General features: G+C 45.0%; 4 protein-coding genes across 25 annotated transcripts in view; 2 read left to right on the forward strand and 2 right to left on the reverse strand.

Moving 5' to 3' along the window:
• The window catches only part of LOC119194023 (uncharacterized), a 6,771-nt gene extending 3,874 nt beyond the window's left edge, over positions 1 to 2,897 (reverse strand). For 3 of the 6 annotated variants that reach the window (XR_009956831.1, XM_062564026.1, XM_062564025.1), the window contains exons 1-6: positions 2,298 to 2,897; positions 2,023 to 2,049; positions 1,607 to 1,903; positions 978 to 1,202; positions 276 to 347; positions 52 to 141 (exon numbers count right to left, since the gene is read on the reverse strand). Coding sequence is in view for 5 of the 6 variants with exons in the window: in XM_062564026.1 (XP_062420010.1) it covers positions 52 to 141; positions 276 to 347; positions 978 to 1,202; positions 1,607 to 1,903; positions 2,023 to 2,049; positions 2,298 to 2,349 (763 nt within the window). In the remaining variant the exon portion in view is untranslated. The remainder of the gene's footprint in view (positions 1 to 51; positions 142 to 275; positions 348 to 977; positions 1,203 to 1,606; positions 1,904 to 2,022; positions 2,050 to 2,297) is intronic. The other 3 variants (XM_062564028.1, XM_062564027.1, XM_062564029.1) reach the window with 3 other exon arrangements.
• Positions 2,898 to 3,011: 114 nt separating this feature from the next.
• Positions 3,012 to 4,131, forward strand: LOC119194024 (protein B4). Its single transcript, XM_037448044.2, has 5 exons — positions 3,012 to 3,078; positions 3,164 to 3,402; positions 3,491 to 3,581; positions 3,657 to 3,703; positions 3,792 to 4,131. The coding sequence occupies exons 1-5, from the start codon at positions 3,012 to 3,014 to the stop codon at positions 4,077 to 4,079; spliced, it is 732 nt and encodes a 243-aa protein (XP_037303941.2). The 3' UTR covers positions 4,080 to 4,131.
• A 933-nt stretch (positions 4,132 to 5,064) lies between these two features.
• tmcc1b (transmembrane and coiled-coil domain family 1b) lies at positions 5,065 to 15,832 on the reverse strand. 11 transcript variants are annotated; one of them, XM_062564023.1, is made up of 10 exons: positions 15,752 to 15,830; positions 14,203 to 14,321; positions 12,909 to 13,073; positions 10,845 to 10,888; positions 10,686 to 10,741; positions 9,567 to 9,829; positions 8,004 to 8,423; positions 7,118 to 7,602; positions 6,900 to 7,035; positions 5,065 to 6,814 (listed from the first exon to the last, which is right to left on the reverse strand). In XM_062564023.1, exons 6-10 carry the CDS (start codon positions 9,786 to 9,788, stop codon positions 6,500 to 6,502), a joined length of 1,578 nt encoding a protein of 525 aa, XP_062420007.1. In that variant the 5' UTR covers positions 9,789 to 9,829; positions 10,686 to 10,741; positions 10,845 to 10,888; positions 12,909 to 13,073; positions 14,203 to 14,321; positions 15,752 to 15,830; the 3' UTR covers positions 5,065 to 6,499. The 11 variants fall into 11 exon arrangements, with proteins under 11 accessions (XP_062420007.1, XP_037345750.2, XP_037345744.2 ...); XM_037489853.2 differs by lacking the exon at positions 10,686 to 10,741 and adding an exon at positions 15,457 to 15,627 and having other exon boundaries at positions 9,567 to 10,337; positions 14,258 to 14,321; positions 15,752 to 15,803; XM_037489847.2 differs by lacking the exon at positions 10,686 to 10,741 and adding an exon at positions 15,457 to 15,627 and having other exon boundaries at positions 9,567 to 10,337; positions 15,752 to 15,803.
• LOC119229473 (transcriptional regulator QRICH1-like) lies at positions 15,753 to 26,150 on the forward strand. 7 transcript variants are annotated; one of them, XM_037489838.2, is made up of 12 exons: positions 15,753 to 15,884; positions 20,384 to 20,643; positions 20,766 to 20,834; positions 21,369 to 21,506; positions 21,593 to 22,723; positions 22,943 to 23,099; positions 23,261 to 23,415; positions 23,503 to 23,617; positions 23,692 to 23,800; positions 23,902 to 24,065; positions 24,142 to 24,232; positions 24,334 to 26,150. In XM_037489838.2, exons 1-12 carry the CDS (start codon positions 15,776 to 15,778, stop codon positions 24,521 to 24,523), a joined length of 2,688 nt encoding a protein of 895 aa, XP_037345735.2. In that variant the 5' UTR covers positions 15,753 to 15,775; the 3' UTR covers positions 24,524 to 26,150. The 7 variants fall into 7 exon arrangements, with proteins under 7 accessions (XP_037345735.2, XP_037345736.2, XP_037345737.2 ...); XM_037489839.2 differs by having other exon boundaries at positions 23,902 to 24,053; XM_037489840.2 differs by having other exon boundaries at positions 15,753 to 15,869.
• Positions 26,151 to 26,157: the final 7 nt, after the last annotated feature.

A 26,157-nucleotide genomic window follows, 5' to 3' on the forward strand; every position in this document is an offset into this window, starting at 1 on the left:
TTTGACAGAAAAATCAATCAATCAATTCTGACACAAAAGTCAAGTTCTTACCCGATGTTCTTCTGGTACATAGAAGGGTCGGTACCAGTAAGAAAAAACCTCCCAAACAAGACACAATCATCCACTTCCAGATCTGGGTCGCTGTCACAGAAACCACAATCAGGTCACTTTCAGTTTCACACGAAACACAAAGGCAAGAAGGACGTGAACGGACTGAATGGCTTCTAACCGACAACCCGACCTAAAAAAGGAGTGAATGTGAGAAGTCATGTGACCTGGTGTTGGTTCCTCTGGTGTGGGGGGAGGAGAACTAAAGCTACCAGGGTGGCTTGGTCCAAAGGTTCGATCTGGTGAAAGATTTCAAAAAACATTTCATTCCTTCATTTGCTTTTTATTCACTTTTGATGAAGAAAACAAAAAAAGGTTTATAGTGTATTCATTCTGTCTGTGTGTCTAAAAGTTGAGATAAAATAACCCAACTTAAGAAATAAAACAGACACAAACCGTAAATCCTCAGATAAAGACCGGGCTTCAGATAGTAGCCGGGGGCGATACGGACAAATACAGGGGGGTAAAAAAAAAAAATGTAAAAGTAAAGAATATAGTGCTGGAGGTAACGTGAGAGCCCGCCACCTGCTCGTGAACTGGGGGGTCGCTGCCTGGGAGAAGCTGGACAAGGACACGATCCGAAAGTCCGTCAAAGTTCGTGGACACTGAAAGGAGTGAAGATGATCTCATCCGTTGCTTCAAAGCGGGACGGGGGGGGGGGGGCGCACGCAAGTGCCCATTATTTTATTTAAATAATACAATTCTTTAACAGAAGATACCGGTCAGTAAGAAATAAAGGCCTGGCCCAAATACAGACCGGTGCGCTGTGCAGCTTCTGTAAATAAAAGCCCCTATTTGAGGATTTACGGTATGTGATTAATAAATGTGATTAATAAAAGTCTGACTTAATATATCTGCAATTGTGTTACCTGATGTTTGCTCTTGAGGAGTTTCAGGTGTGGAAGCACGGAGACCTGCTGTATAGAAATATTTTGTATCTTTAAAAGAGGAATTTGTGGAAATGTGGATTTCTACTTCCACGCAGGTCCTACCTGTGGTCCTACCTGTGGTCCTACCTGTGGTCCTACCTGTGGTCCTACCTGTGGTCCTAGTAGGTGTCGGCTCGGTCTGCGTCGTGATCGACTCGACGACTTCTACAACAAAAGAGGATCAGTTTGGACCCGTCAGCTTCATGTGAGCATCAGTGGGGGGACAGTATTTGTACAAAGTTAAGCAGGGATTATTTAATGTAATGTACAATATATAAATTGTGCCAGGAAATACAAAAGTAGAAAACACTAGACCTGCTGACAGTAGAATCCAGTGAAGAAATACACGTGTAGCCTTCAATTCAACACGTCACTGTCCTCTAAACCAGCTCCTCTGTCACATCCCTTGCACTTGGCTAATTAACTCATTCTGATTCTGACATCACATACAAACTAATTCCATGCAATAACAGACTAATTCTAATGTTTGTCATAATGAATCATTGTCCCTCTTTTTCAGTCCCTCCCAAACACCTGAGATGTGACACAGGTTGTCTTTGATCACTCACTTTGGATTGTGATGGATGACGTGATGCTGTGTGGAGACGGTTTGTTCACGTCTCCAAACATCACAGTGTAAAAACATTGCACTTTGACCTCAGCAGGAGCTCCCTGATGTGACATCTTCAACAGTTCAGTCCCGGTCAGTGTCTGCAGACAAGTGAAGCCTTTGGGATGTTTTACGCTCACAAAGATAAAATAACAGTGGTTCACAGGAGGAGATGATGGAGCCCGACATTCCAACGTGACCGTTCCCGTCTCTGTGATCACCGCTGAACTCATTATGAGTTTAGGTGGATCAATAACTGGAAATACAGAGGTAAACCCTTTCAGGTATTAGATACTGAATAATTCCATTTATGAGGTATATTCTTGTTGTAAAATAGCAATAAATAAAAGGGAAGGTAAAAGATCAGAGTCTGACCTTGTGTTTGAATATTGGCACAGGAATCTGTTGGAAACACAAAATGTTCAAACAGCAAACACAAAAACTCATTAATACCTTTAAAAAAACTCCACCCTAAGTGAAATTGTGTGAAACACAAGCTGGAGTCGAGATCAAGACGCTGTTCAACCAAAGGAGTAAATTGGTTTAGACTCTGCAGTTATACAATAAGTTCACACATAGTGAGAAACCTCCCTATAGTTTGTAATTGTTCAACGTAAATAGTGTGAGAATCAAAAGGAGGTTTAACTTACACACGAGGATGACTGACAGCAGGCGTCCAGCCATGATGAAGCCCAACGCCATCAGACTCAGAGGAAGACGCTTGACTACGTGGACTTTGATGTTCTCACTTTGCAGAACTGCATTAATCACACGACAAACCACAGAAACACTAAAGCTGTTCGAGCCTGCGGTGTTTTTAGATCCGTTTCTAGGCCACAGTACTTTAGAGGTGATGATGATGATGATGATGATGATGCTTTCACCTTCACAGTGTGCTCATGCTGTTGTTCCATTTTTGTCCTGCAACCCTTAAACCTGCATCTCACTTCACAATTATACTGCGTAGTGGTTTCTTCACTCATTTGATCATTGATGCAATTTTAGTGCTCAGAAATCTTTAAAATAAGATATTAACTCATGACACAGAGAGGTTAGTTTTGTGCACTGCTACATTATTTTAAATCTATCCGTTAAGTGTGTCCTTTAAGGAAATACAATTTTTAACGCAAATATGTTCATATAGTTCAAATATAAAATTATTTTTACAGCACTTCGCAAAAACGTAATTGGACATATTGGAATTGGAGTAATTCAGGAGCTTAAAGTCGGTGGACGATGTGAGATTTCATTTAAAAGCCCTAATTGATCGCACCTGATGCTGATGAGCTTCACCTGGTCGATGCATAAAGACGGAGACCAGCTTCTAGTGTGTGTTGTTCCCTCTTTGATAGAAAATACTCGTGATGCCTCCTAAAAAGTCCGCAGCCGATCCGCCCGCCAGCGATGCCCCGGTGGAAGACAAGAAATCAAGTGCTCCTTTGATTATTATTTTTATGCATTTAATTTAAATTGCCATTTGACGCATCATGTGACAGCGCGTCTCTTTGCTCTCTAGATTCTGCGACGCATCCGTCCACCGCCGTGATGGTGAAGGAAGCTCTCAAAGCGCTGGACTCGCGTAAAGGCGTCTCCTCCCACGCGATCCAGACCTTCATCGGACAGAAACACCCCTCTGTGGATTTGGTGAGGCTGAAGCACCTGGTCCGCAGGGCCCTGAAGAAAGGCATCGAGACCGGCACGCTGGTGCGGCCCGCCAACTCCAACGTCACCACCGGCGCAACGGGCAAGTTCAGGGTGAGACGTCCAGTGGCCTTTCTCTTCCCCCCCCCCCCCCCCCAAAACCCCCCCCCTCATTAATCGCTCCTGTGTTGTCTGACTGCAGCTGGCGCCCAACACCAAGGAGGCCAAGACGAAAACTGAGAACGTTGATCCCAACGTGCTGAAGGACGAAGCCAAGAAGCTGAAGAAAGCGGGTACTGACTAAAGCCTGGAAGCCTGGATGTGATGTTTGGGTTTGTCTGTTTTTAATCTCCTTTGCCTCCTAAAAGGTGCAGCGAAGAAACGAGATGCTGGTGAAGAAGAGGACAAATCAAAGGTGAGACTCTCTTCCACATGAGACAAATGAAACAAAACTATCATGATTTTAAATTCACTACTTTAAACTTTACTTTTTTTTTTTTTAGGAAGCCAAACCTCCTAAAAAGTCAAAGAAGGAAAAGGAAGCTACTACCTCAGACCCCCCCGCTTCAAAGGTTGCGCCAGCTAAAAAGCCAAAAGCCAAAAAAAAAGTTGTGCCGAAGGTGTCAGAAGATGGTGAAGAAGCTTCAGAAGCTCCAGAAGCACCAAAGGGCCCCAAAGCAGGAAGGCCGACTAGGAACAAGGTTCCTAAAGCAGGCGCCGACGCACCTGCTGTCAAAGCACCTGCTGTCAAAGCACCTGGGAGACGAGGGAAGAAGGCTGAAGCCCCCTGAATCCACACTCAACCTGTTTTATACTGTTTTGCAATAAATCTTAATTTTCCGACCTTGTGTGCTTTCTCCTTCCTGTGCATTTTAAAGAGCTCCTGGATGAACGTCTGAGACTAGAATTGCTTTTCTTTGTCCTGTCATGTTTAGACCAACAATGGCTGAACTCAGTGTAACGGCTCCATTGTCTTGTTCTGACTCTAAATAGTTGCCATACCTCGGATTTTAGTTACCAGTTTAATAATCTGCAGAAATTGACATTTAAGACTGGGACCAGATTAAAACCCTTTATATTGGTGGATATTCTAGTTTAGTGTTACATTTTCATCTTCAATCCCAAAGACTAAGTTTAGTCAAAGATCTTCCCAGAGGCTCCACTCCTCAATGATCTCCATCACTGCTTCGTTGTGTCCTGCTGCTGGAAGGCTTGAGTTTCCAGAGCTTCACCCTCATGGAGCAGAGCATCGAGAGCCTGATGCCGAGGCTCCTCCATGGTCTGCCCGTCCTACCTGTGACCATTGCCCTCATCTCCATTTAATCCATTCTTAATTCTGCCACATCGTCGCACTTCCAAACCTCTGCAGAGGAGTGAGGGACCTACGGCTCTAATAATAATAATAAATACTACACACCCACAGATTCATAAGATGATTCTGTGGGTGTGTAGTGGGCAAGATTCAGTTCAAAGGCCGATGAAACTTTATATTTGCTGCATTTGATTGTGACAAAGATCGTATTCTTACTTTTTGTATCACATTTGCAGATTTGTTTATCAAAGAGAATATGAGCGTGACACCTCTACCTGGAATGAAGACACGATGTAGATCCTTCAGCCATCGCTTCCTCCAGAATTAGATGGAGGTTATGAAAATGTTTTTGTCCTTGAAAAGGAAATTTAAAGATACTCAGTGTGTTTTATCAAAAAACAACACAGAAGGTCCCAGGAAACCACAACCATGACCTAAATTCAACTGAATTTTTTTGAAGAACCGGCTCTCTATTTTAAGAGTAGTTTCTGAAATGATTGTTCCAGATCGGACCCGTTTGTCTGCGCTCCAACCTGACGTGTCATGAAGAACATTCTTCTGTACGCTCAAATATTCATTATCGAAGAAACGCATGGATTCCTAAATGATATATATATATATATATATATATATAGAGCCTCCTGAGTGCATCAACTCTTAGTGTTAACGTGTCACATTCTGAGTACGCTTTTCTTTTTCTTTACATTTGCAAAAAGTAAGACAGAAAATAGCATACATGTTGGATAATGTATTAACTACAATCAGAACCTGGTCCACCTCATGTCTCCGTCTCTTTAGTACAGTGTGTTAAAAACTTAAAGCCAACAGGCGAGTCACACCAACAAGAGGCGTTTTGTTGTGTTAAATACAGCTTAAAGACATCATGATATTGGAGATGAATACAAGTTACTTTCAATTTCACATTTTAAAACAGCAAATTTATTTGTCTTTAAAAAATAAAAAAATCAACTAAAAAGTATTACTATTTCATTGTCACTAAGAGAAACAGTACGGAAGCACTGAGTCTTTGAGCACTTTAATTGCTCTTCAAGTATGTTAATTCAGTTAATTGATTATTCTTCTGCAGCGGAAATGAGACCAGAACCGACGGAGCCATTTGGCCCAGAATCACTTCTCCAAACTCTATGTTCATGATGGAAATATCCTGGTGGAGGCAGATCCAGTGTTACCGACTTCACACATCCATCCTATTTGATCCAGTGACGCGCGTGTGTGTGCGTGCGTGTGTGCGTGTGTGTGTGCGTGTGCGTGTGCGTGTGCGTGTGCGTGTGCGTGTGCGTGTGCGTGTGTGTGTGTGTGTGTGTGTGTGTGTGTGTGCGGTTCCGGAGCAAAGCAGCTGATGTGCACCCACTTCTTCAGAGTGTGATGAGCAGGAAGAGTTGGTCACAGAAGCTGAGATTTTTAAAGACTGAGTGAACAACAAAAGAGCAGCGACTAGAAGAGAGAACGTACAAAAAAAGATGTCAGCTCATTACAGTAAATTAAAAGCTAATAATCAACAGTATTAAAAATAGCGGTGATTTCAAAACAATACCACTTGAATTAGCTCATACGTAATAAAACTCTGAATTACTATTTCTTCTGTGGGAAAACAATGACAATTTCCCCACATGTAAACAAATTCACTCAGAAGAGAGAAATCAAGCGTGCGGTTCTCTCAGCACCTCGTCCACCCTCAGCAGTGTACCTCAATAACCCCCCCCCTCCACCCCCATTCTCTACTCTATTCTTTTCAAAAAGAGATAAAGTGGCAAAGCTCTGGTGCAACGCTTCGGACTTCCGAGGCCAGAACGGAAAGGACCACTGAGCTTCAACCCGGTGGACACGGGGCGGCGTGTCCCCCCCCTGTGACTCATCAAAGCCGCTCCGGAGCCCACGTCATCTGGAGTGCAGCAGGAAGTGATGCAGGTACTCAGAAATGGCCTCCCAGTGCCTCCAGAGGAAGGCCAGCAGGATGACGAGGAGCAGCGTGGAAAGCGTGCGGCTGCGTGTCTTCATCAGGGGGACGACACAGTTGGCCACCGTGGACACGAACACCAGCAGGACGGCCATCACCGCCAGCAGCACGTTGATGAGCTTCCCCAGGAGGGTCCGTGCTGTGGCGTTCTCCAAACCCTCCAGCTGCACCACCTGCTGCTGCTGCTGCTGCAGCTCCATCTTGGAGATGCGCGTCTGGCACGCCTCCAGCGCCTCCTGCAGGTCGAGGAGACAAAACCCCGTCAGTCAAACTGCTCCGGTGACAAAGCAGAGACGTCACGTTGGCCCGCGTGACTTTTACCTGAATGTCCCTCGCTCTTTCGTAAGACTGGTAAGCGATCTTCTCCTCCATGCTGGCTAGTTCCTGTTTCAAGTTCAGAATTTCATTTTGGTGCAGCTCCGTCAGGTCGTTGAGTTGTTCTTCTAGACGCTCACACCTGCAGAGCAGTGACAGAAGCAGCACATGACAACCAGGACCATTTGCTTGTACCCATGCGTGTGCGCGGCGTGACGTGACACCTGAACCGCTCCTCCTGCAGGGCCTCCATGATCATCGTGTAGTCCCGCTGGTACTGGGCCTTCAGGCTTTCCAAGGACTCCTCCAGTCGACCTTGGTTTTCCCGCAGCTTTTGGATCTCGTGGAGGATGGCGTCGAGGCCGGCGGCGTGGCCGTGATCCAGGGTGTGGCCCTTGGAGCTGGGGGGGCCTCCTGGGGCTCCGGTCAGGCTGTTGGCTCCCGCGGAGCCGGACGTAGCGCTAGAGCAGTCCTCGTCGCTGCCGTACTTCGGGCTGGACTGCAACTGTCCGGTGCCGAGGGCCCTCGCCCCCCCCGGGCCGACGCCTTCGTCTCCCTGGGTTTCGTCCAAGGAGTCTCTCAAGGCTGCGATGTTGTCTGCACTGCCGAACTTGTTGCGGATGAGGGAGGCGATTTCTCTCGGCTTGGATACCACGGCTCCAGCTGCGGAGTGAGTGGCATGAGAGAAACTGGAGAGGCCCCCTGTCACCTGTGACGGGGGGGCGTGGAGTTAGCAATACGAATAACTGCGAGCCGCCTCAGCTCATAACGCCGTGTAATCCAAACCATCCGTGGACTTGGTAACAGACAGGACTCACTGGCTAATTCTGCACTTTGGGCTGACCGGGACGTTTACTTCTTGCAATACTGAATATTTGTCTTACATTACTTTTGCTTGGTTTCAAAAGATTTACTCCACACGCTGAGGCCTTCCAACAATATCAGTGTGTTCTTTTTATCTGTTGAAACGGACCTCTCAACTGGAACTAGTTCCGGTTTTTGCTTTCAAGTGAAAGCGCCACCTTTTCAAAACTACTCTAAACTGCTATCAGAGATATTCACATAGAAGCAGCAGAGCTGAAGTCTGCTCTCTTGATGTGCAGCGCTCACCTTGGCACCAACGTCCTTCAGGCCCTGGTGCATGTCTCGGAAGACGTCTTTGGGCTGGCGAGGGATGCCGTTGTGCTCCACCTCTCGGAGCTTCCGGTGGTAGTGCTCCAGCTTCCTCTGCAGTTGCTGGATGGTCTGCGCTGACTTTTGGTTCTTCTTCTCAAACACTTGTTTGATGCGTGCGCTCTGCTGTTTGTCTGCGTTGTTGGCCAGTTTCAGGTATTCAGCCACGTTGTCATCTCGCGCAGTTTGTTCGATTTTGATTTGTTCTGTGAGTTTGAGGATCTTCTGCTGCAGCTGGGCGATGGCCAGCTTGGTCCGCTGGGGGTCTGGGGTACCGTCAACTACGTCGTAGCCATCGGCACCGTAGGGGAGAGCGTTGGGTGACACAGCAGGGCCTGATCCATCAAAGCGATCCAGCTGTTCAAAATCAGCCCACAAAAGAGGGAGGAAATTATGAAGAAACAGGAGAAAACAGGATGGAACGTCATCGTCATGCAGGATCGTGCGAGCACTGGGAATTCTGCTGCTGTCAATACGTTGGTGTCTCTGTATAGTGAGAATGTTCTAGTATCTAAAGTGAATACTGTTTAAAATCGTTTTAAACCTGTCAAGCCTCCTCTGACCTTAAGAACACTCAGAGCCTGCAGGAGTCTAAATTTAGAAAGGCTTAAAGCACCAACTACTCAAAGGCAATAGCTGACCTTCCACCGCTCATCTCCCATTCACGGTTCATCCAGGCACAGCGAAGCCATTAAGGCCCTTTAACACATTTGCACAATTCACTTTGGACATTCTTGCATTCTTGCACAGATTTTAGGGCATGACTCGGTTTTCTCTTCTATTTTATAGTTCTAAACAAACACAATGTGATGCATGAATGAACAATGTCTCTTTCTATTATGATTTTGAGAGTTGTACTGATCATGTACGATGAGAGATAATAAAAGTGTATAAGTATTATTATGACTTTAGAGGAAATAATGTACATATTTCTACAGAGATAGAGGTTCTAGTAATACTATAATGTATGAGGGACACTCATGTTCACATAAGTAAAAAGATCATTCTTAAGCATTTTTCACTGCTATTGTTCGTTTTATTTATTCTATTTGGGACAAACAAGTTCTGAGCTTTTGCACTACAATTCCCATCATACTAAAGTCCCAAAATCCGTGACCTTTTGTCTTATCTTGGTTTACAGCATCAGAATAACCTTTAGGAAAGTCATGTTAGCTTTTAGCAGCTTCTGAGTCCTCAGTGCAGACAATGATTACTTTCTGTACTCAAGAAAGCCGCATGATGAAAACGAGACATGTTCTGAAGTTATAAGAAGTCTTTTTCTACCAGTGATTTCTAAGCAAATAAAAGGAAATTGGAGATATTCACAGTGCATCAAGGAGTGTGTTTCATGTCTAGATTTGAATGAATTATGACTCACAGGGAGAACAAATCAATTTAAATGTTCTCCATACGGACCCACATCCTGGCACTCAGGAACCGACAGACCTCCCAGAGCAGGACTTCCAACAAACGTACAAGCACTGGATGGTCATTTCTCACCTTGTCAGGCTCCTCCGTCGAGTGGTAGCCGGACGTCAGGAGGACGTCGGCGAGAGCCGGGCTGGTGGGCGTGTCCGTGGTGGAGGAGGACCGCGGCCGGCCGGCCTGCAGCAGGGCTTCATGGGTGCTGCGCCGGTGGATCTGTGGGCTCCCTTTCTGGGGAGGCTCCCCGGTGCCCCCCACCTTGCTGCGGCGGCTCTGCAGGCTGGTGCCTCGCTTCATTGGTGGGGCGCCTCGGATCTGCTGCAGAACGCGGCTCAGAGCTGCGGGAGGGGCGGAAGCGGCAGGGTTGTCAGAATCCAAAGGCAGGGCCGAGGAGGCGGGAGCGTCCCCCACTTCGGACCCTACATCAGTGGGCTCGGAGGGGGGGGCGCCTGTGCAGGACGAGACAGAGTCATGTGGGGAAACGGAGGAGCGTCGGCGCTGTGGCTGGAAGAACTGCTTCAGGCCATGGCCCAACGCTCCCATGTTCTCCAGTGCATTGTGGGTAATCTTTGACAAGCCGTGCTCGGACTCCGACGGCCTCCTGCCGACCTCCAGCTCCGCTCGGCCTCCCGCGTCCGGCTCCTCTGGGCTCTGCTCACTACTACCCTGATCCATCTGAGACCTCCAGTTTCTCAGGGAGCTGCTACGCGGGGGTGCAGCGGACGAGCTACGTCCCGTCGACACCCCCGCCCCCCCCCTCTGAGCGACTTGCTGAGAGCCGGGTGGTGCTCAGTTGGGCCCTTTGAGTGGACATGCATCTGTGGCTTGGCTCAATGTCATGCTTGTCTACCACAAAAAGGAAAATAAAATGAATTATGACATGCAGCAGTGAGTGATGAACATAATAAGCAGAAGAATATAAAACAACATCAAGCAACATAAACTGGGTTTATGGACCAGAAACATCCAGCGTGTCTGACCCAGTGAGGCAAAAACACCAATCTCTACAAAATAAAGAGAATAGTTTCTGAAATGTCATTGTTTGGGATCTTGTACATGTTGAAGCCTTTGATAAAAGGGAATAATCTTATTTCAGAAAGTATTCATAATGGAAATAATGATCAACATAATTCAGAGAGACTACAAAAATGTAAATGAAATACTAAGGAAAGGGATTATTATCCAAATCTCAACTGATAAAGGTGTCAACGACCCACGGCGGTCTCCCCTCATTGTAACGAGGCCACGTCCTGGAATGTAAAGGACCATCCCAAGGCTCTGGCCCTCAAATGGGTTTATCTCCATGTGATGAGCAGGAGGAGAAGGTGAGAAAGAGAGTGACAGAAAGCTTACCATCAGCCCGGCTTCTCCTCTACTGACACACAACTCGGGATTAGCTAAATGAACAGAAATGGAAACAAAAAATAAGTAAATCATGTTTTCTATACATCAGAAATCGGCCTATTGTAGCATCACAGAGAAATGAACAGACCTAAACCAGGAAGAATGGATGTAAAAGGACGCTTCAGCAGGTAAAAGCTGCTAATATGCTGATTAAATGAAATTGTCAATGACTGTTGAATCTTAATCTCGTACATTAAATAATGCCTGTACATAAAATCAAACATGAACGTCGTGTTGCTCAAAGAATCTGTCACTGCACAACTCATCTTTATCATGTCTCATCTGGGGGGGGGGGGGGTGTTGGGAGACAAATGTACTGAGAGACCTTCAGCCAACTAAGAGCCATTATACTTAAATACAAATATCCATTTTTACATATTTGATTTGAGTTCAAAAGGCCTAACGAACAGCTTTTATTCACAGTACCTGAACTGATTGGACACCATTTAATTCAAGGTCAAGACTGTTTAGGACCATCAAACCCAGAAGGGATGCAGCTATTAGCTTTATTATGATGATTGATGATCTCAGAAGGTAATGATGTCATATTTTTACTTGGGTGTTGATCTATGAAGCCACAACACTTCTGCTTTGCCTTGAACCACATGTAGTTAAATAAAACCTGAATAGTACGCATTAACAATAGTTACAGCTCAGGGTTTTTTGTTGTAAAGAACAGATTATAATTCATTCACTCTTTATTAATAGTAAATTTGACATGTCTATAGCTCACAGATTATTTTGCAGACAACTGGAATAAAGGGTTCTACTAGTCGGCACTAAGTGTCACTCAACAAGCCAGCAGCGAAATACCAAAAGCAACAAATAAAAGGTTCCATTAGTGCAAGCGGGTGACTCACTGCTGTTGGCTGTGCGGTGTTGGATCAGAAAGCCCTTTGTAGAAGGGCAGGTGGTGGCGTTTAATGCAGTCATAACAGCAGACACCAAAATGCTTCAACAATGGTTGCATTTTCTTTTTTAATTGTATTACTTTTCACTCATTGCCATCCGCCTTATTACTCAAAACAAATGAATACATCAACATATTCACGTCAAACATCCCCCGTCTATGAGGACAATACTTTAAGAATCAAAAAACCAATGGAAACTCTAAACTACATTAATTCAACATAAGTGAAAGATAATGAAGTTATGTTTGGCATCATGTCTTAAACCACAGTCGTCTAAACTTAGTTATATGCGTGGATCCATGGCTGCTGCTCTAAAACTCACTTACGTAGGCTATAAGTGCACATTTGACTGGCTCTAGGATATGAATGTCGTAATGTTAAGGCTAATAATTATCATATGTGGAACAGGCAACAACATAGACAACTGATTTAACACAGCTTTATCTATGAACGTTACTCATTTCCTGAACCTGAACCACTGATAAATAGACAATGCTGCTCAGTAACGTGTTGCAGTGAAACCTGGGGACAAGACACACAACTATAGCTCTCGTCTACAATAGAAGACATGATGACGTCCGACTCGTCGAGGCTTAGGGCAACGTTTTCTTTCCAAAGTGGGTCACCAAACATCGGCCTCTCCCTCTCGTACATGTAGTGCTACAAGGTCACATCATCTGCACAGCGCATGTCTAGCAGCATTTAAGCTTTTAACATTTCTACAAAATGACAAAGCTGTGCATCTTGAAGTCATTGCTACATTGGCGTACATGCTCTATTCAAATAGTCCTACATTAGAACTCATGAGTTTCAGATTGTGCTAAAGAAATACAGCAATAGATACTAAAAATGGGCTCATTCAGCAGCTCCTTTGCATTGTTTTTATGTGTTCTCATCATTTTCTATGACTAGTCAGGTTCAGTGTGTGAACTGAGTGAATAGTGCCTTCCGGCAGGAAGTAAAACTGTAATTATAGCACACACACACACACACACATATTGATTTACAGTCAAAGTGATAATATTATTCTTATATCTAAAGAAACAAAACGCTTTAAATACAGTAGAGACGCACATAACTCAGCAGATACAGATAAACATACCTTCAGATGTGATCATCAGCAGATGATTTGTGGCTCTGTTAACACACAGAAGAGCTCAATCCAAGACAATTGGACCGATTCCTCCGTGTAAGTCTTACAAATGGAAAACTGATAGCTGTCAAAATGTAGTCAGCTGTTCCCATGGACATTTAGGAAAATAACATGCTGCGAAGACAAAACAAGACAGAGGCAAGACAGGGTGAGAAAGGGTTTGCTAAGAAGGGGATTGCAACATTTTGAAAATGACCATTTCAGACACAGGGGTTACATCTTGATTTATTAAATCGAAAGAGTTATTCAGAAGTCTCCAATAAATGCTGTATGAACTATTAAAAACAAAGTATAATGTACATGATCACCATGACTATGGATTTACATAGGCATTTGCTCAGTCTGTTCCCCTAGAAATTCAAATAAATGTAGAACATGAATCATCAAAATGCACAGGGTAGAGCAGAGAAAAAGAAAGTTTGGATTGAACAGTCAGATATTTATACCATCAGGTCTACACATCAGTTGCTATTTTAAGAATCCTCACATCCCACTTGTTAGTAAAGATGCTTTATAGCTGATACTAATGGCATTCAATGTATATAAACCATAACAATCAATGATTGTATGCTGTATGAGAACAATCCGACCATTTATGCCACAAAATGAAAAATGTATTACAAAAAGTTTGTCATTGGCTGGTCTACAGATTACTATGCTTATTATCAAGTATTGTTGTCATAATTATTGGTAGGATTCATATAATCATTATTATATGATTATTAAAACCATTATTTGAGGGCATCATTCCAATGGAACAAAGGTGAATAACAATGATCACTCAACGCAAACCAACTATTTCCACTATTTTTGGAATAAGCCAAAACAGTAAAGTGGCTCAAAGTGGCACCGTTTTCAATGTTGTACAAAGCTTCAAGGTCAACGTTAGAGTTTAATTAATTGTTTAATGGTGATTAATGGCGGGCTTATCTGCAGTGAAGGAATCAGCGGAGATCAAGTCACTCAACGTTCATTGTTAATGGTGACGCTGCACAGCGTTACCCAGAAAGCCTCGCGCTCCGCGTGAATACCGTCATCACGATGAGATCATCGCCACCCTTTGGTAGCAACCATAAAAGTTTCCCTTTTCTCTCTCAAGACTGTTGCGTTGAACACGTTCGCGCGTGTTAGTGCGTGTTAGCAGCACGCAGCTTGGGTTTAACGTGGAATCAATTACTCCACGAGTTACAGGTGCATTCGGTGTAATTACATGGAGGGCAACAGGAGTAACGCGTGTGCTTACTGAGGTAAAAGCAGATGGCGGGATGCAGTACATCTCGTACATAGTCCAACGTTACCTGGCGGTGTTCATGCGTGACGTGAACGCGTTGCTGTGGTCTGAGCCCGGCGGTTTAACACCAGCTAAAAATAAGAAGAGGATGCAATTAGCGGCTCGCTAGCCAACGTCCGAAGGCCCGCGCCCTAAAACAACCAAATGTATCGCATAAAAGCGGGAAACGTCCACGCCGTTTGTCGCCTTATTGAAGGGTGGTGCTAACCGTTGCGGTAGATGAAGTCCGGATGAACCGTTGCCCCCGTTTTGATGGCTTGTCTGCCCCTGTGGTAGCTAGCAGCACGAGCTAACGTGGTGCACCGGGAGGTGCTCGTTTTACGTCACAACGCACACCGGCACTGCCGTGAGGGGCGAGGTCATGGCGTTGTGCTACTGTGCAGTTAGGGTTAGTGAATCTTTCGCATAACACCTTTCCAACGTTGCCGTGTCAAGCCTCTAAATTATTAACAAATAGCAGACCATGTTTTATATAATCTATGTTGATGGGATAGGGACCAGTGTATATCCGATGGTGGCCATCATCACGTAACGTGATACACACACGTCCCAGGACAATCCAGTAGATCACTGATTCACCTGTTCTAATAACTTCAAATCAACATTATGGCGCGTTGTATCACATCATTACTGGTAAATTATACAATATAATCCGGATTCTTCATCAAACTAAAATTGAATCTTGCAAGAAAGTGCAAACTGTCACACTACGTTGACAAAGAACCCGAGTCGTAACAAGGGTCACATCCGTGTATGTCATCAGCACACATGGAACTCCATGTTCCTCCATTTTATAAAAAGAATCCTTTCCAACTAAATAAAGCGGCCCTCGCAGGTGTGAACAGCTCAGTGGACTCAGATGGTTGTGGGTGAGCCATCTGCCACATGCTCCCACCACGCTCTCTTAATCACACCTCGGAGGAGTCTTGTATTTCACGGTGGAGGATTTAAGTCCTACATCCCTCACAGTGAAGGTTATTAGCTCGGACCTGCCTCTCTGAACCGGTAATATAAACCGAGTTGAGTTTAACTGTGAACGAAGCCCAAATTGTTCAGTCAGCTAAAAGTAGTTCAATTTAATTTGACACATTTGGTTTCCGACCGTTGCGATATAATGAAATAATTGAGCCCGAGCCTGGGTGTTGTCTCTGAGAAGTAAAACCCTCACTGAAAAGCACACGCGATACGCTTTCCCCGACCACTCACATGTAACTAACGTTCAAACGAAGCCCCCGTCCAGACGCTCCCGGGCGGCAAAACAGGCGCCCCCTCGCCGCCTGTCAGTTAGCGGGCTGGCTAGACGCTCCAGCTAAAAAACATCGCTTCGGCCATGGCTAGGTCCAGGCGGCCCGGGGCGCCTCGCCAGGCGGGCGGCGACTGTGGGAGAAAAGCGGTTAGTCGACCGCAGCCCCTTCCGGGCGGATCGGATCGCAGCACACCTAAACACATTTCATTCATAGAACGTTTCGTAAAAGGTGTGTTTTGCTATGCTTCAACTTACATGGGCGCTGAGAGGATTGTGTTGATGACCGTTCATTTCTCCCGATGGTGGAACACTCCCACGGTGACGTCAGATAGCGTGTCGACGTCAGAACAGCTGAGCAGCAGAAACCCGTCCGGTGAGATCCATGCAGGTGATGCGCGTAATTCACAGTGTTGTAAAGTCAATGTTGTTGCTGTAGATGTGTGTTCTGAACGTGTTTTAATGTCAAGTCCTCGCTATTCTGGTTGTTATTCTACTCATTAAAGTGTCAATCAGTAATAACCATCGTTAGGCCAAAAAAAATAAAATAACTGAAATTGCTCTTATTATATCTAAAACTATACATGTCTCAGCTTGGCTGGCCAAATCCGTGAAGTTAAGTCACCAAAACCAAAGGAGAGTCTGTGTTGTTCCTGGAGGCTGTCAGAAGAACTCGTACCAGTTTCATGGAGCTGATTTGGGCCTTTGAGGGAAATGTAGAGATGGCTGAGGAACATAATGTGCTGCCATATAAAGGTGTGGGTAGAGGGATACTTGGGAGGATCTAACGCAGGGATCTGGTAGGTCTGAGGATGACGACGATATGAATTACTGTTGTGGGACTGAAGATCTTGAGATTGACCTTGTGGTAGTTTTAAGAGGCTTCTCATCATGCCTAGTGGTGACGGCCGGTGTGGCTAACGAAGCCTTTGTGCTTGTGGCAGGCAAAGGAGGAGGGTTTGTTGGGTAGAAAATTCCAGGTACCACGGGGAATACAAGATAAAAAGGTAATGGATACTGTGGAGACCACGGCATCTGAGGTGATTTGAACAATGGAGCAGCAGGGTTTTTATTAGCAGTACATTGTGGCCCGGGAAACAAAAGATACTGAGAGAACTTTTTATATTGTGGCATAAATACAAATGCAGGGTGCTGAGCTGCAGGTGCCTCTTTTTTTTCAGTGTTGGACGGTGTAAACGTCCCTCGGGGTAAGCTCTGGATGCCGACACAAAGTCCCGCATTCCCAATGTTTTCGACACTTTAGGTCAGTTACATACGCTTGCACTACTTTTTTCTATAAATATATACATTTCAATATCCTAGATACTTATAATAGAATAGATACTTCTCATCCTGCAAACGGAGCAAATCAATGTGTAAATTTGCCATTTGTAACCACAAGAGGGCCCACCATACCCTGATCTGTGTGCTAAATTGACCAATCGGACAGTTTTGTGCAAAACCAAAACTTCAAATAGTCTAAATGCAGGATTGAGGAAATATGCAATTTATTGGGACGAGCTAAGCAAAATGTTTACATCATGATATTATACACAATGAGAACAATCAGCTTTCACTTATTATTCAGGTAAGCTAAACAAAAACACCAATCAGATGGCGAGAAGAGTTTTGTCTGTCCACATTATGTCATTGATTTCATGAAGTCTGGATAACAAAGAGTGGTGCTCCTGACAACAGAGACAGCGAAGAGGTCTGTGACATCATCTTCATACCAGTGATGCTGATGCATCACTGCTGAGGGCGCTCAGGGAGATGATTCCTTCTGATGTGCAGCAGCTGGAGACTCAACGCTCCCCTTATAACCAAGTCGTTTTTCTGGACAGGATGTAGTTTGCCAGTTACTTAGCCTCAGGTCTACCCGGGTTTTCTTCGAGGCCCTTTTCAAATGTTTTTTAAGAATCTACCTCACAAGCTCCTCCACCCCTTTAAGCACTTCACTTCTGTTCGCCCCTTGAATGGTCTCTAGACAAGTATCCCAGCATCCCATGACAACCAAAGAAAATGCCCGAGCTAACTCAAGAATTCTGGCCCAAGAACTGACTGCCAGCCTGAGCGCCTCCAGTTCCCTACAAGCCCATAAAGCCAGTGGACACTCTACTTCTAGAAGCAAATAAACCCAAAGAAGGCAGTAACAGCTGTTACTCACTTTTTACGCTTCTCAATGCCCTGTGGAGAAAACCCACTGAGATACAAGACGTGCGAGATGGATGTAGATGAGTGAAAGACTTGCCAAAGAACCCCATGCAGAATGGAAGACCACAGCATAGGGAGCGAAGGTGACCCGTGCCCACAGAAGGAGCTGCAGAGCAACACGGAGGGCTGCCAGAGAAGCACGAGAGAGGATCTGACCGGTGCAAGAAGGATCAAGCAGAAGGGCTGGGAGTACAGGGCTGTGCAATCCTCAAAATGAGAGACAGGGAGAGTCAAGAAGAGGAAAAGTCTTGTTATTTAATGCTGGAGAAATCCATTTGCAAACCTGAATTTTGAATTCATTTTACAATGTAGCTAGTGGATATTTTCAATTAAGTACTGATCATATTTTGTAAGCCCTAATAGTTATAGCCAGTGAACAAAAATTGTGTATAAATTCTATAACTTTTACTATGTATGACTCCCGCGTTATGCGTCGGCCTTCTTCCTCAGAGCTCACACGTCTACTAGAGAGTATATTTTAATAGAAGTATCAGCGTCGTCAGCTCCTTGGTCTCAAACCCTTGGCCAGTGCAGAGTGACTACTGGTGTTGATGTGATTCCAGACCGAGGAAGGTTTTCACTGTCGTCCCGCTCAGACACCATTTGGATGACGGGTGTCTGTGAGGCTGCGCTGTTAACAACCTGCTCGTCGCCCTCCTCGCTGTCACTGTTTCCATCTGAATGAACTGTTACCAAGGTGTAAGGGGTGTTCTGGTTCGCACTTGCACTTTGACTTGATCGTACAGTATCAGGTTGTTCTGGCAATTGTGAAGGGTCCAAATTGAAGAAATTGTAATATAGAGTTTCACAATAATTCCACTGTGTAATCCAGTGGGTTTGCAGACTCAGTTTTCATAGTAAAAATACAGGCAAGCTTGGAAAAAACTTTTTATTGCTACAGTAAGCAATTTTATTTGAGACAATTATTAAGGATACACGTGTATTACTCTCTCCACTGCTTCCACCACATAGCCCCTGTGGTCTGCATTGAGTGTGGGAATTAACTATTTCCTCTCCAGTGTGATGGGGACATGGCCAATGCAGCCAGTGCATCTGTGTCGGTCCACCTTAAGAAGGGCGAGAGGCAGTTTGTTGTGGAGAGAACTGGGGCAGGCCCTCAGCTGCACATGCCTAGCTCTTTAAGGCAGACTGGGGAAGTTAGATTTTGTTAAAGGTACATGCATTCTAATGTTTACCAACACCACAACATTTATGGGAAGCATTTTAACATCGCTGCAGAGTGTATATGTTTTAGTTTCGTTTTAAAATGACTCAACGTGAACAAAATAAAGTCCATTTCTCAGCATCTTTCTGAGCTTCCACAGTCCTTTCACAGGCCTTGTGGCATATTGAGATCACAGTGAGGCTGATGTACAACGTAATATGAAAGTGTCAATTCGGTTTTAATTTGAATGAAAATCACTCAATAAATGCTTTCCTTTAGATGTATTATTCGACTAAATCTTTCCAACTAACTTGCCATATGTGACATATCTTTACATTTCTGCAAGCCTGTGCCACCATGCCCTTTCCCCCCAAATTGCCATGTGTGAGGACGGGAGTCGTTGGAGCCCGGGACGCCGTCACTGGCTGAGGAGTCTGGAGAGGAGTCGCGTTGTTGTCTTTTTGGGGCCTAACTTCCGTCGTTTTAAACCTGACGGGATAAACACGGCGGAGGTGTTTCGCATGTGGAGCAGAGAAGTGTAGGTTGTTGTGATACGACTCTTCAAACGGATACTCAAATATGTGCTTTGCTGCAGCTGGGGAACTCGTTTTTTTTTGTTTTTTTTATTAAAACACCGTCGTGTGTGGTTCGGATCTCACGCTGAAATAAGCAGACGTCAGACCTCGCCCGCCCGCCGCAACATTTTTTCTCTCGCAACCTTCTCGCCGCGTTGTTCTGCGGGTTCACGCCGCACTGACTTATGTCGTTAAGTCAACGGTGTGGTGACGGTAGCTGTTAGACGTTTTTCGGCTTTTTAGTTTTAAACGCCGTGCCTTGGCGGAAAGGAGAGGATTTCGTTTTATTTAAGGTAGCATGACAGGATCCTGAGCCGTCGAGCTAGCTGGCTAACATTAGCACGACGATTAGCTAGCTTAATGTTACACGCAATGAATGGACTGCTGCTTTGATGTCCGTCGCTTTGTTCCACGAGCGACTGTCGATGGCGTAATTTACAGCGATTAGACGTCAAAGTGGTTTTCTGTGGTGTTGAATACAGCCCGCGGTTGTTAACAACTAAACTATCCATATGGGCTGTGTCCAAACACTACCTTGCTAGCACCGTGAAGCTAACTTGCTAACCATTAACGTTAGCTGTAGCGTTGATACCATCCTTAAACATTAAGGAGCCGTCATGTTTGTGGACCTATAAACGTTTCAACACGTGTCATATGTTACAAGAATGTACCGTTTGCTAAAGCTATGACTTGGCCCAACGTAACTAGAAACATTTGACGCGTAACTCGGTGTTTGTGTTCGAAGCCCAAATGCACTTTGTCCCGTATGCTGTGTTGTAGCAACGTCCACTTATTTCCCAGCAGATTTAAATGACATTAGTCAGCTAATTATGTAATGTATGTTTAATTGGTCGCTCCCTGTGCATATGAATATCCGCTCTGCGTTGAAGACGTGAGCAGTTTTGGACTAAACTACTGTAAAATGCTTCTCTCCAGGTCAATTGAGGATGAATGAGCAGGACAGTGGGGTGGTCTCCTTCGATGAGTATGTACGGCAGAAAGCCCGCACTGTTCCTCAGCACAGGATGAAGGAGTTCCTGGAGTCTCTGGCCAAGGGCTCGGAGGTGCTGCAGGAGTTCAGCCAGCAGGGAGGGGCTGCCACCACCACAGCCATGGTGTACCAGCAGCAGGACACCAACTGTGTGTACACAGACAGCACCGAAGTGGCCGGCTCCCTCTTAGAGCTGGCTGGTCCGGTAAGAGCTGGCCCCCCTTTGCTTTTTTGTGATTGCTTTTCGAGATGGTGGTATTTATTTTCTTCACTGTGGGGGTCAATCTGCTGCACTTCATATATGCACATGCATTATGACCGGAACAGGTGACCTCGGCAGAGATTTCACCTCATCTGTCCGTGCATCAAGAGTCTGAACAGCAGCTTCAGGTGCAGGTTAGTTTATATGCCAATGTCATGATGTAACAAGTGACTATTGGGGTCCTGTGGGGTGTTTCTAGTCTTTCGGTGCGAGTTAAGTCGCTTTGAATAAAAGCGTCAGCTAAATTGCATGTAATGTAAAAGTCATTGAAGTAGATACTTTTATCCACAGGATCAGGAAGGATTTACAGTTTTAATTGATGACTAAACTGTCAGATTCTTTTTGTCCGTTTTTCATTATTCCCCCCTGACAATACGGCTGCCCTTCTACTGCAGGTGTATTTAACATGTTTTTAGGTAACTTCAATGTAATGATGAGCCCATATTAAAATCAATCCATTCAGTGAAACATTTACGTTGTTCTTTAACACCTTTCAATGGTCTTTCAACAGATTATTGAAAGCTTTTTTACTAGTGCAGCTTCACATTATCGTTAGAAATGTCTAAATTCACCTTTTTTTTTTTTCTTCAATCCATCACTGCAAAAGCCATTTATTGATTTGACTGCAGACTGGCCTGATTATTCTTCCAATTCTCCCTGTGTGCCAGGTTCAGATTCAGGAACAGCAAGGACAGTCGGTTGGCCAGGTTCTTCAGGTGGCCTCCCCTTCTCAGCAGGACCTGCAGGGAATCTCAACAGCTCACTTTGTCCAGCATGGAGAGCTCACAGAGGAGCAGCAGCAGCAGGTACTGGATGCATTTAAACCGTCACTGTTATCATGTGCATCATGCATGTGATGCTGGCTTGTGACCTCATCAACTGGGTTCCACAGATTCAGGCGCAGCTAGTTGCAGCTGTAGCCGGAGGACAACAAATCCAGCTGTCAAGTGGACAACAAATCCAGCACATTCAGCTGCCAGGTGGCCAGCAAATTCAGCTGGAGGCAGGCCAACATATTCAACTACAGGGAGGCCAACAGATTCAACTACATGATGGCCAGCATATTCAGCTCCAGGGTGGCCAGCAAATTCAGCTCCAAGGAGGCCAGCAAATTCAGCTCCAAGGAGGCCAGCAGATTCAGCTCCAAGGAGGCCAGCAAATTCAGCTCCAAGGAGGCCAGCAGATTCAGCTCCAAGGAGGCCAGCAAATTCAGCTCCAAGGAGGCCAGCAAATTCAGCTCCAAGGAGGCCAGCAAATTCAGCTCCCAAGCGGTCAGCAGATTCAGCTGCACGGTGGACAGCAGATTCAGCTTCCAGGGGGCCAGCAAATTCAGCTTCAAAGTGGCCAACAAATTCAACTGCAAGATGGCCAACAGATCCAGATTCAGACCATAGAGGCCATGTCTCATTCACAGCAACAGGACTCTCCCAGGGAGGCAGAGAGGAGGTCCGCCGCTGTCTCAACGGTTCTCCAACCTGCCAAGAAGCGCAAAGTGGACGTCCCCCTCGCTGTGTCGTACGCTGTACCACAGGGCCAACAGGTGGCCACAGTTCTAACCATCCCTCAAGGGCAGCAGCAAAGCTATGTGTCCCTACGGCCAGATTTGCTCACTGTTGACAGCGCGCAACTGTACAGCACAACAGGAACAATCACCAGTCCCACGGGCGAGACCTGGACCATCCCTGTGTACTCCACGCCACAGCAGCAGGGGGTAACTCACATTGCAATACCACAGGACACATACAACACAATGCAGGTTACCACCACCAACGGAAAGGACAAAATGTCCCCCAATTCCTCATCGCGGTCCGCGGATGTGCAGTCGGTCTCCGCTGGGTCACAGGAAGAAATTGTACAGACCCTGTTCCCAGCTCAGTTCATGAACGGGAACATTCACATCCCCGTGGCAGTGCAGACTGTAGGAGGGACTTACAACGCCACACAGTCGGTACACATCTGGGACCCAAATCAACAGCAGAGCCAAGGAGAGGATGGACAAGAGCAGCAGCAGCTCCATCTGCAGGTTTGAATGGACCTTTTTCATTACCTGATAAGTGCTGTGCAACCTGTGTTTCCATAGCTCAATGCATAGAAAAGGAATCCTAATATATACTTTCTGTGCTGTGGCCATCATGAAAAAACACAGTAGACAATTTGTTAAAGTCAGGAAATACAGTTCTGATATCCATTTTTTTGCGGCTCTTTTTTCCCCCACAAGTCATTGCCGTACTCTTTCCTGCAGGGCCACATGGAGACGGAGGGTAACGAACCCCCTACAGAGATTATGGTTCCTATCTGCCTGAAGCCAGAGGAAGGCCTGGAGGTTTGGCGTCTTTGGGTGAAGCGAAAAAACGCAGAGCTAAACAAGCAGGAAAAGACCAAGCTTGCCCCCATAGGACGTAAGTCCACTAACAATTAGTCACATCCCTAAAAAAAACTGATGCCATTTTCTAAGTAGATACTCACTTTTGTCTTGACTCCCAATGCATTGTTCTGAGAACCTTTAATTGCCGTTATTTGTCACAGCACTGACAACAACGTTGCCTCCTCCGTCTGTCAGGTCGCCAGCCGCTGCGGTACCAAGAGGACTTGGTGTCCAGCGCCGTCGCCGAGCTGAACCTGGGCCTCTCCCTGATGACGCAGGAGGCGCGGGGATCGGACGAAGAGCAATTCACAGCCGATGTTCTATATTATGTTTTTTTGTGTATACAAAAGGTTAGCCTCCCCAATGCTCAGCGCCGCGTGACGCCAAATGTCTCGATACGAGATTTAACCAGCTGTTTGTTTTTGTTCTCATGTCAGTATCTCTTTGAGAACGGCCGCGTGGACGACATTTTCTCTGATCCGTACTACACACGTTTTTGTGGTTGTTTACACAAAATTCTGGACGGTTGGAAACCCAGTGTCCATCCTTTAGGTAAGAGATGATCAACATTCATCTTTTAATTGTTTAATGGGAAGAATTGCTCATTGTGTGTGTTTCCACCTCAGGTTATGTCATCCCGAGTCACGTGACAGAGGAGATGCTGTGGGAGTGCAAACAGCTCGGTGCACATTCACCAGCCACATTGCTCACAACGCTAATGTATTTCAACACTAAGTGAGTGACCTCGTCCCTGCACCAAACAGCCTGAGTGTTTTCTCTTGGTCGATCCAGGCATGTAGTTGAGATGCGATGACTGTGTTTGTGGTTCGTCACAGGCATTTCCACCTGATGACCACTGAACAGCACATGAAAGCAGCTTTCTCAAAGGTCCTAAGGCACACAAAGAAGAACCCGGCCAATGCCAAGGACAAGGCCACCAGCATCCGCCTTCTCAAAGGACAAGGTCCAAACAGCGCAGGACAGAAAGGTGCTCAAAACAGTAAGGCACTCGTGTGGTTCTGGCTCTGAGGCACAGCCTTTGACCACAGCTCGCTGACCCGTCGTTTCTGTTTCAGGAACTGATGACATGTATGAGGAGCAGGCCGAGGACCCCGAGAATCCCCTTCGCTGCCCAATTAAACTTTATGACTTTTATCTCTTCAAATGGTGAGTCACCCAATGAATCCTTTTGTAACTGAATCATTCTTTATTGTAAAAAACAAACAAACACTAAACTCCCTTTTGTTTATTTAACCGTCCTTTTCCAGTCCTCAAAGCGTGAAGGGACGTAACGACGCCTACTACATGACTCCAGAGCCTGTCGTCGCCCCCAACAGCCCCATGTGGTACTCGTCTCAGCCCCTCACGGCTCAGCAGGTGGAGCAGGTTCTGGCCCGCATCATTGTGGTCCGAGAGATCCAGGAGATCATCTGCGCCAGTCCGGATGTCATGAGCTAAATGGAGAGGACTCGTGGGGACCTCTGGTTGCTGATTGTTGACTATGCAGAATCCACCCTGACTCTCTAAACCACCATGACCATCATCTCACATGAAAGGGATCAATCATTATTTCTCTCTGAGGAATGCATCACAACAGCAAAGATATTTTTTTTCTTCTGTTTTCAGCTGATTGGTTGGACTGTTCTTTTTCTCGACTACCTTTGTAAGCCATTGCCTCTGTAACCTTTAAACTGGCAAGTAACGGAGACTTGAGTCTCACCCTGCTGGACTATGATTGGCCTCCTGAGCTCTGCAGAGGTGCTGCAGTGTCCTGTAAATGCATCAAAACAATGTGGGGATATTTAACCTTTACTACTTAACCCCACAGACCATTTACCAAATAGTCTCTTCCAAGTCCAACTACATGACATCTTAATGGACAATTACAGGGACCACCTCTCGCAACTTTATTTTCTATATTAACTGCATTTTGGATCATGTATTGATGTATTGATACGTTTAAAGCTGAAAAACTTGTGCCTGTTTTAAAAAAAAAAGAAGACATAATTTATGCTTGTGGATCATTGAGTGAGTTGATCCTCAAATCGTCACATGGTCAAAGTTCTATATTGTAGTAATTCAGGAATTTGGAAAAATGATTCTCATGTCAAAGCTATTGATTAGATCACTCTTTGACAATTTTGCCAAATTATTGTATGTACGTTAGATTATTAAACCGGACATCCGGATGGAAACCCTTTGTTGAGTTAATACAGCGTTTATATTTGTACCAAGTCGGGATAATTCCAAATTGACAGTTGAGTATTTAGCACCAGATGTAGAAATGCAGCTCTTAACTTTTAAGGAGTCGTTTGGGGCCTTTTTTAATAATGAATTCAAACCGTAATGGTGCCTCTTACCAGATTACAGATTTGGATCTCTACAAATTATGTTGTTAGGTTTACACAGAAGGCGTTTAAAAAAATGCCCTGAAAGAATATTGAATAAAGGAATGCAAATGTATTTATAAATAAATATTGCCTTCTGAAATACTCAAAGTAGACTACAAGTACCTCAACAGTGTTAAAGGAAGACAGAATTCTGTAGGAAACGCTGCACTTCAAAAGCATTGTTTCCATTTTAGTAAAAAAAATGTAGTTTGTCAAATACATTGCGTCTATTAGAATAAAACTCCTTTAAAATGGTTTTAAATAACTACACGATGTGGTTTTTTATAAAAGCGCTTAAAGGTGGCAATGTCTAACTTACCAATTAATATGAAGAGCAGCAACAATGGAAGGACTATCACTATAAATGTATTTATTACATTTAACCTTAATGCAATCTAAATAAGCAACAGGGTTTTGCCCAGTTGAATGCAGATATGGTTTAACTGCTTCATTTACTTTAGCGATGGAAGCGTAGAACAAGGCCACCATGGGTGGAAATTCACGGAATAAGTATTTTATGATTTCTTTCAAAAAGGAATTTATTTTGCACTGTTTGTGGTTGAATTCAGAAGAAAAGCGACAAACCCTTGCTGTGTTACATTAGGTAACAAGGAAATACCTTCAGCAGACATGGTAAAACTATCACTGTAACTTATTATGAACTGATAAAACAAACTAATATGTTATAAGTGTGAAAAAGTC

Source organism: Pungitius pungitius, chromosome 8 (genome assembly GCF_949316345.1).
Source record: "Pungitius pungitius chromosome 8, fPunPun2.1, whole genome shotgun sequence".
In the NCBI taxonomy this organism is placed as follows: domain Eukaryota; kingdom Metazoa; phylum Chordata; class Actinopteri; order Perciformes; family Gasterosteidae; genus Pungitius; species Pungitius pungitius.

Coding starts and splice junctions, on each gene's coding strand:
- LOC119194024 (XM_037448044.2), top strand. CDS start 3,012: ATGCCTCCTAAAAAGTCCGCAGCCGATCCGCCCGCCAGCGATGCCCCG. Junction 3,079..3,163: donor GGTGGAAGACAAGAAATCAA/GTGCTCCTTTGA, acceptor TTTGCTCTCTAG/ATTCTGCGACGCATCCGTCC. Junction 3,403..3,490: donor GCGCAACGGGCAAGTTCAGG/GTGAGACGTCCA, acceptor GTCTGACTGCAG/CTGGCGCCCAACACCAAGGA.
- tmcc1b (XM_037489845.2), bottom strand. CDS start 10,166: ATGGATCAGGGTAGTAGTGAGCAGAGCCCAGAGGAGCCGGACGCGGGA. Junction 7,036..7,117: donor CTGCAGGAGGAGCGGTTCAG/GTGTCACGTCAC, acceptor ACTGCTCTGCAG/GTGTGAGCGTCTAGAAGAAC. Junction 6,815..6,899: donor AAAGAGCGAGGGACATTCAG/GTAAAAGTCACG, acceptor CTCGACCTGCAG/GAGGCGCTGGAGGCGTGCCA.
- LOC119229473 (XM_037489838.2), top strand. CDS start 15,776: ATGACCGTTCATTTCTCCCGATGGTGGAACACTCCCACGGTGACGTCA. Junction 21,507..21,592: donor CAGAGGAGCAGCAGCAGCAG/GTACTGGATGCA, acceptor TGGGTTCCACAG/ATTCAGGCGCAGCTAGTTGC. Junction 22,724..22,942: donor AGCAGCAGCTCCATCTGCAG/GTTTGAATGGAC, acceptor TCTTTCCTGCAG/GGCCACATGGAGACGGAGGG.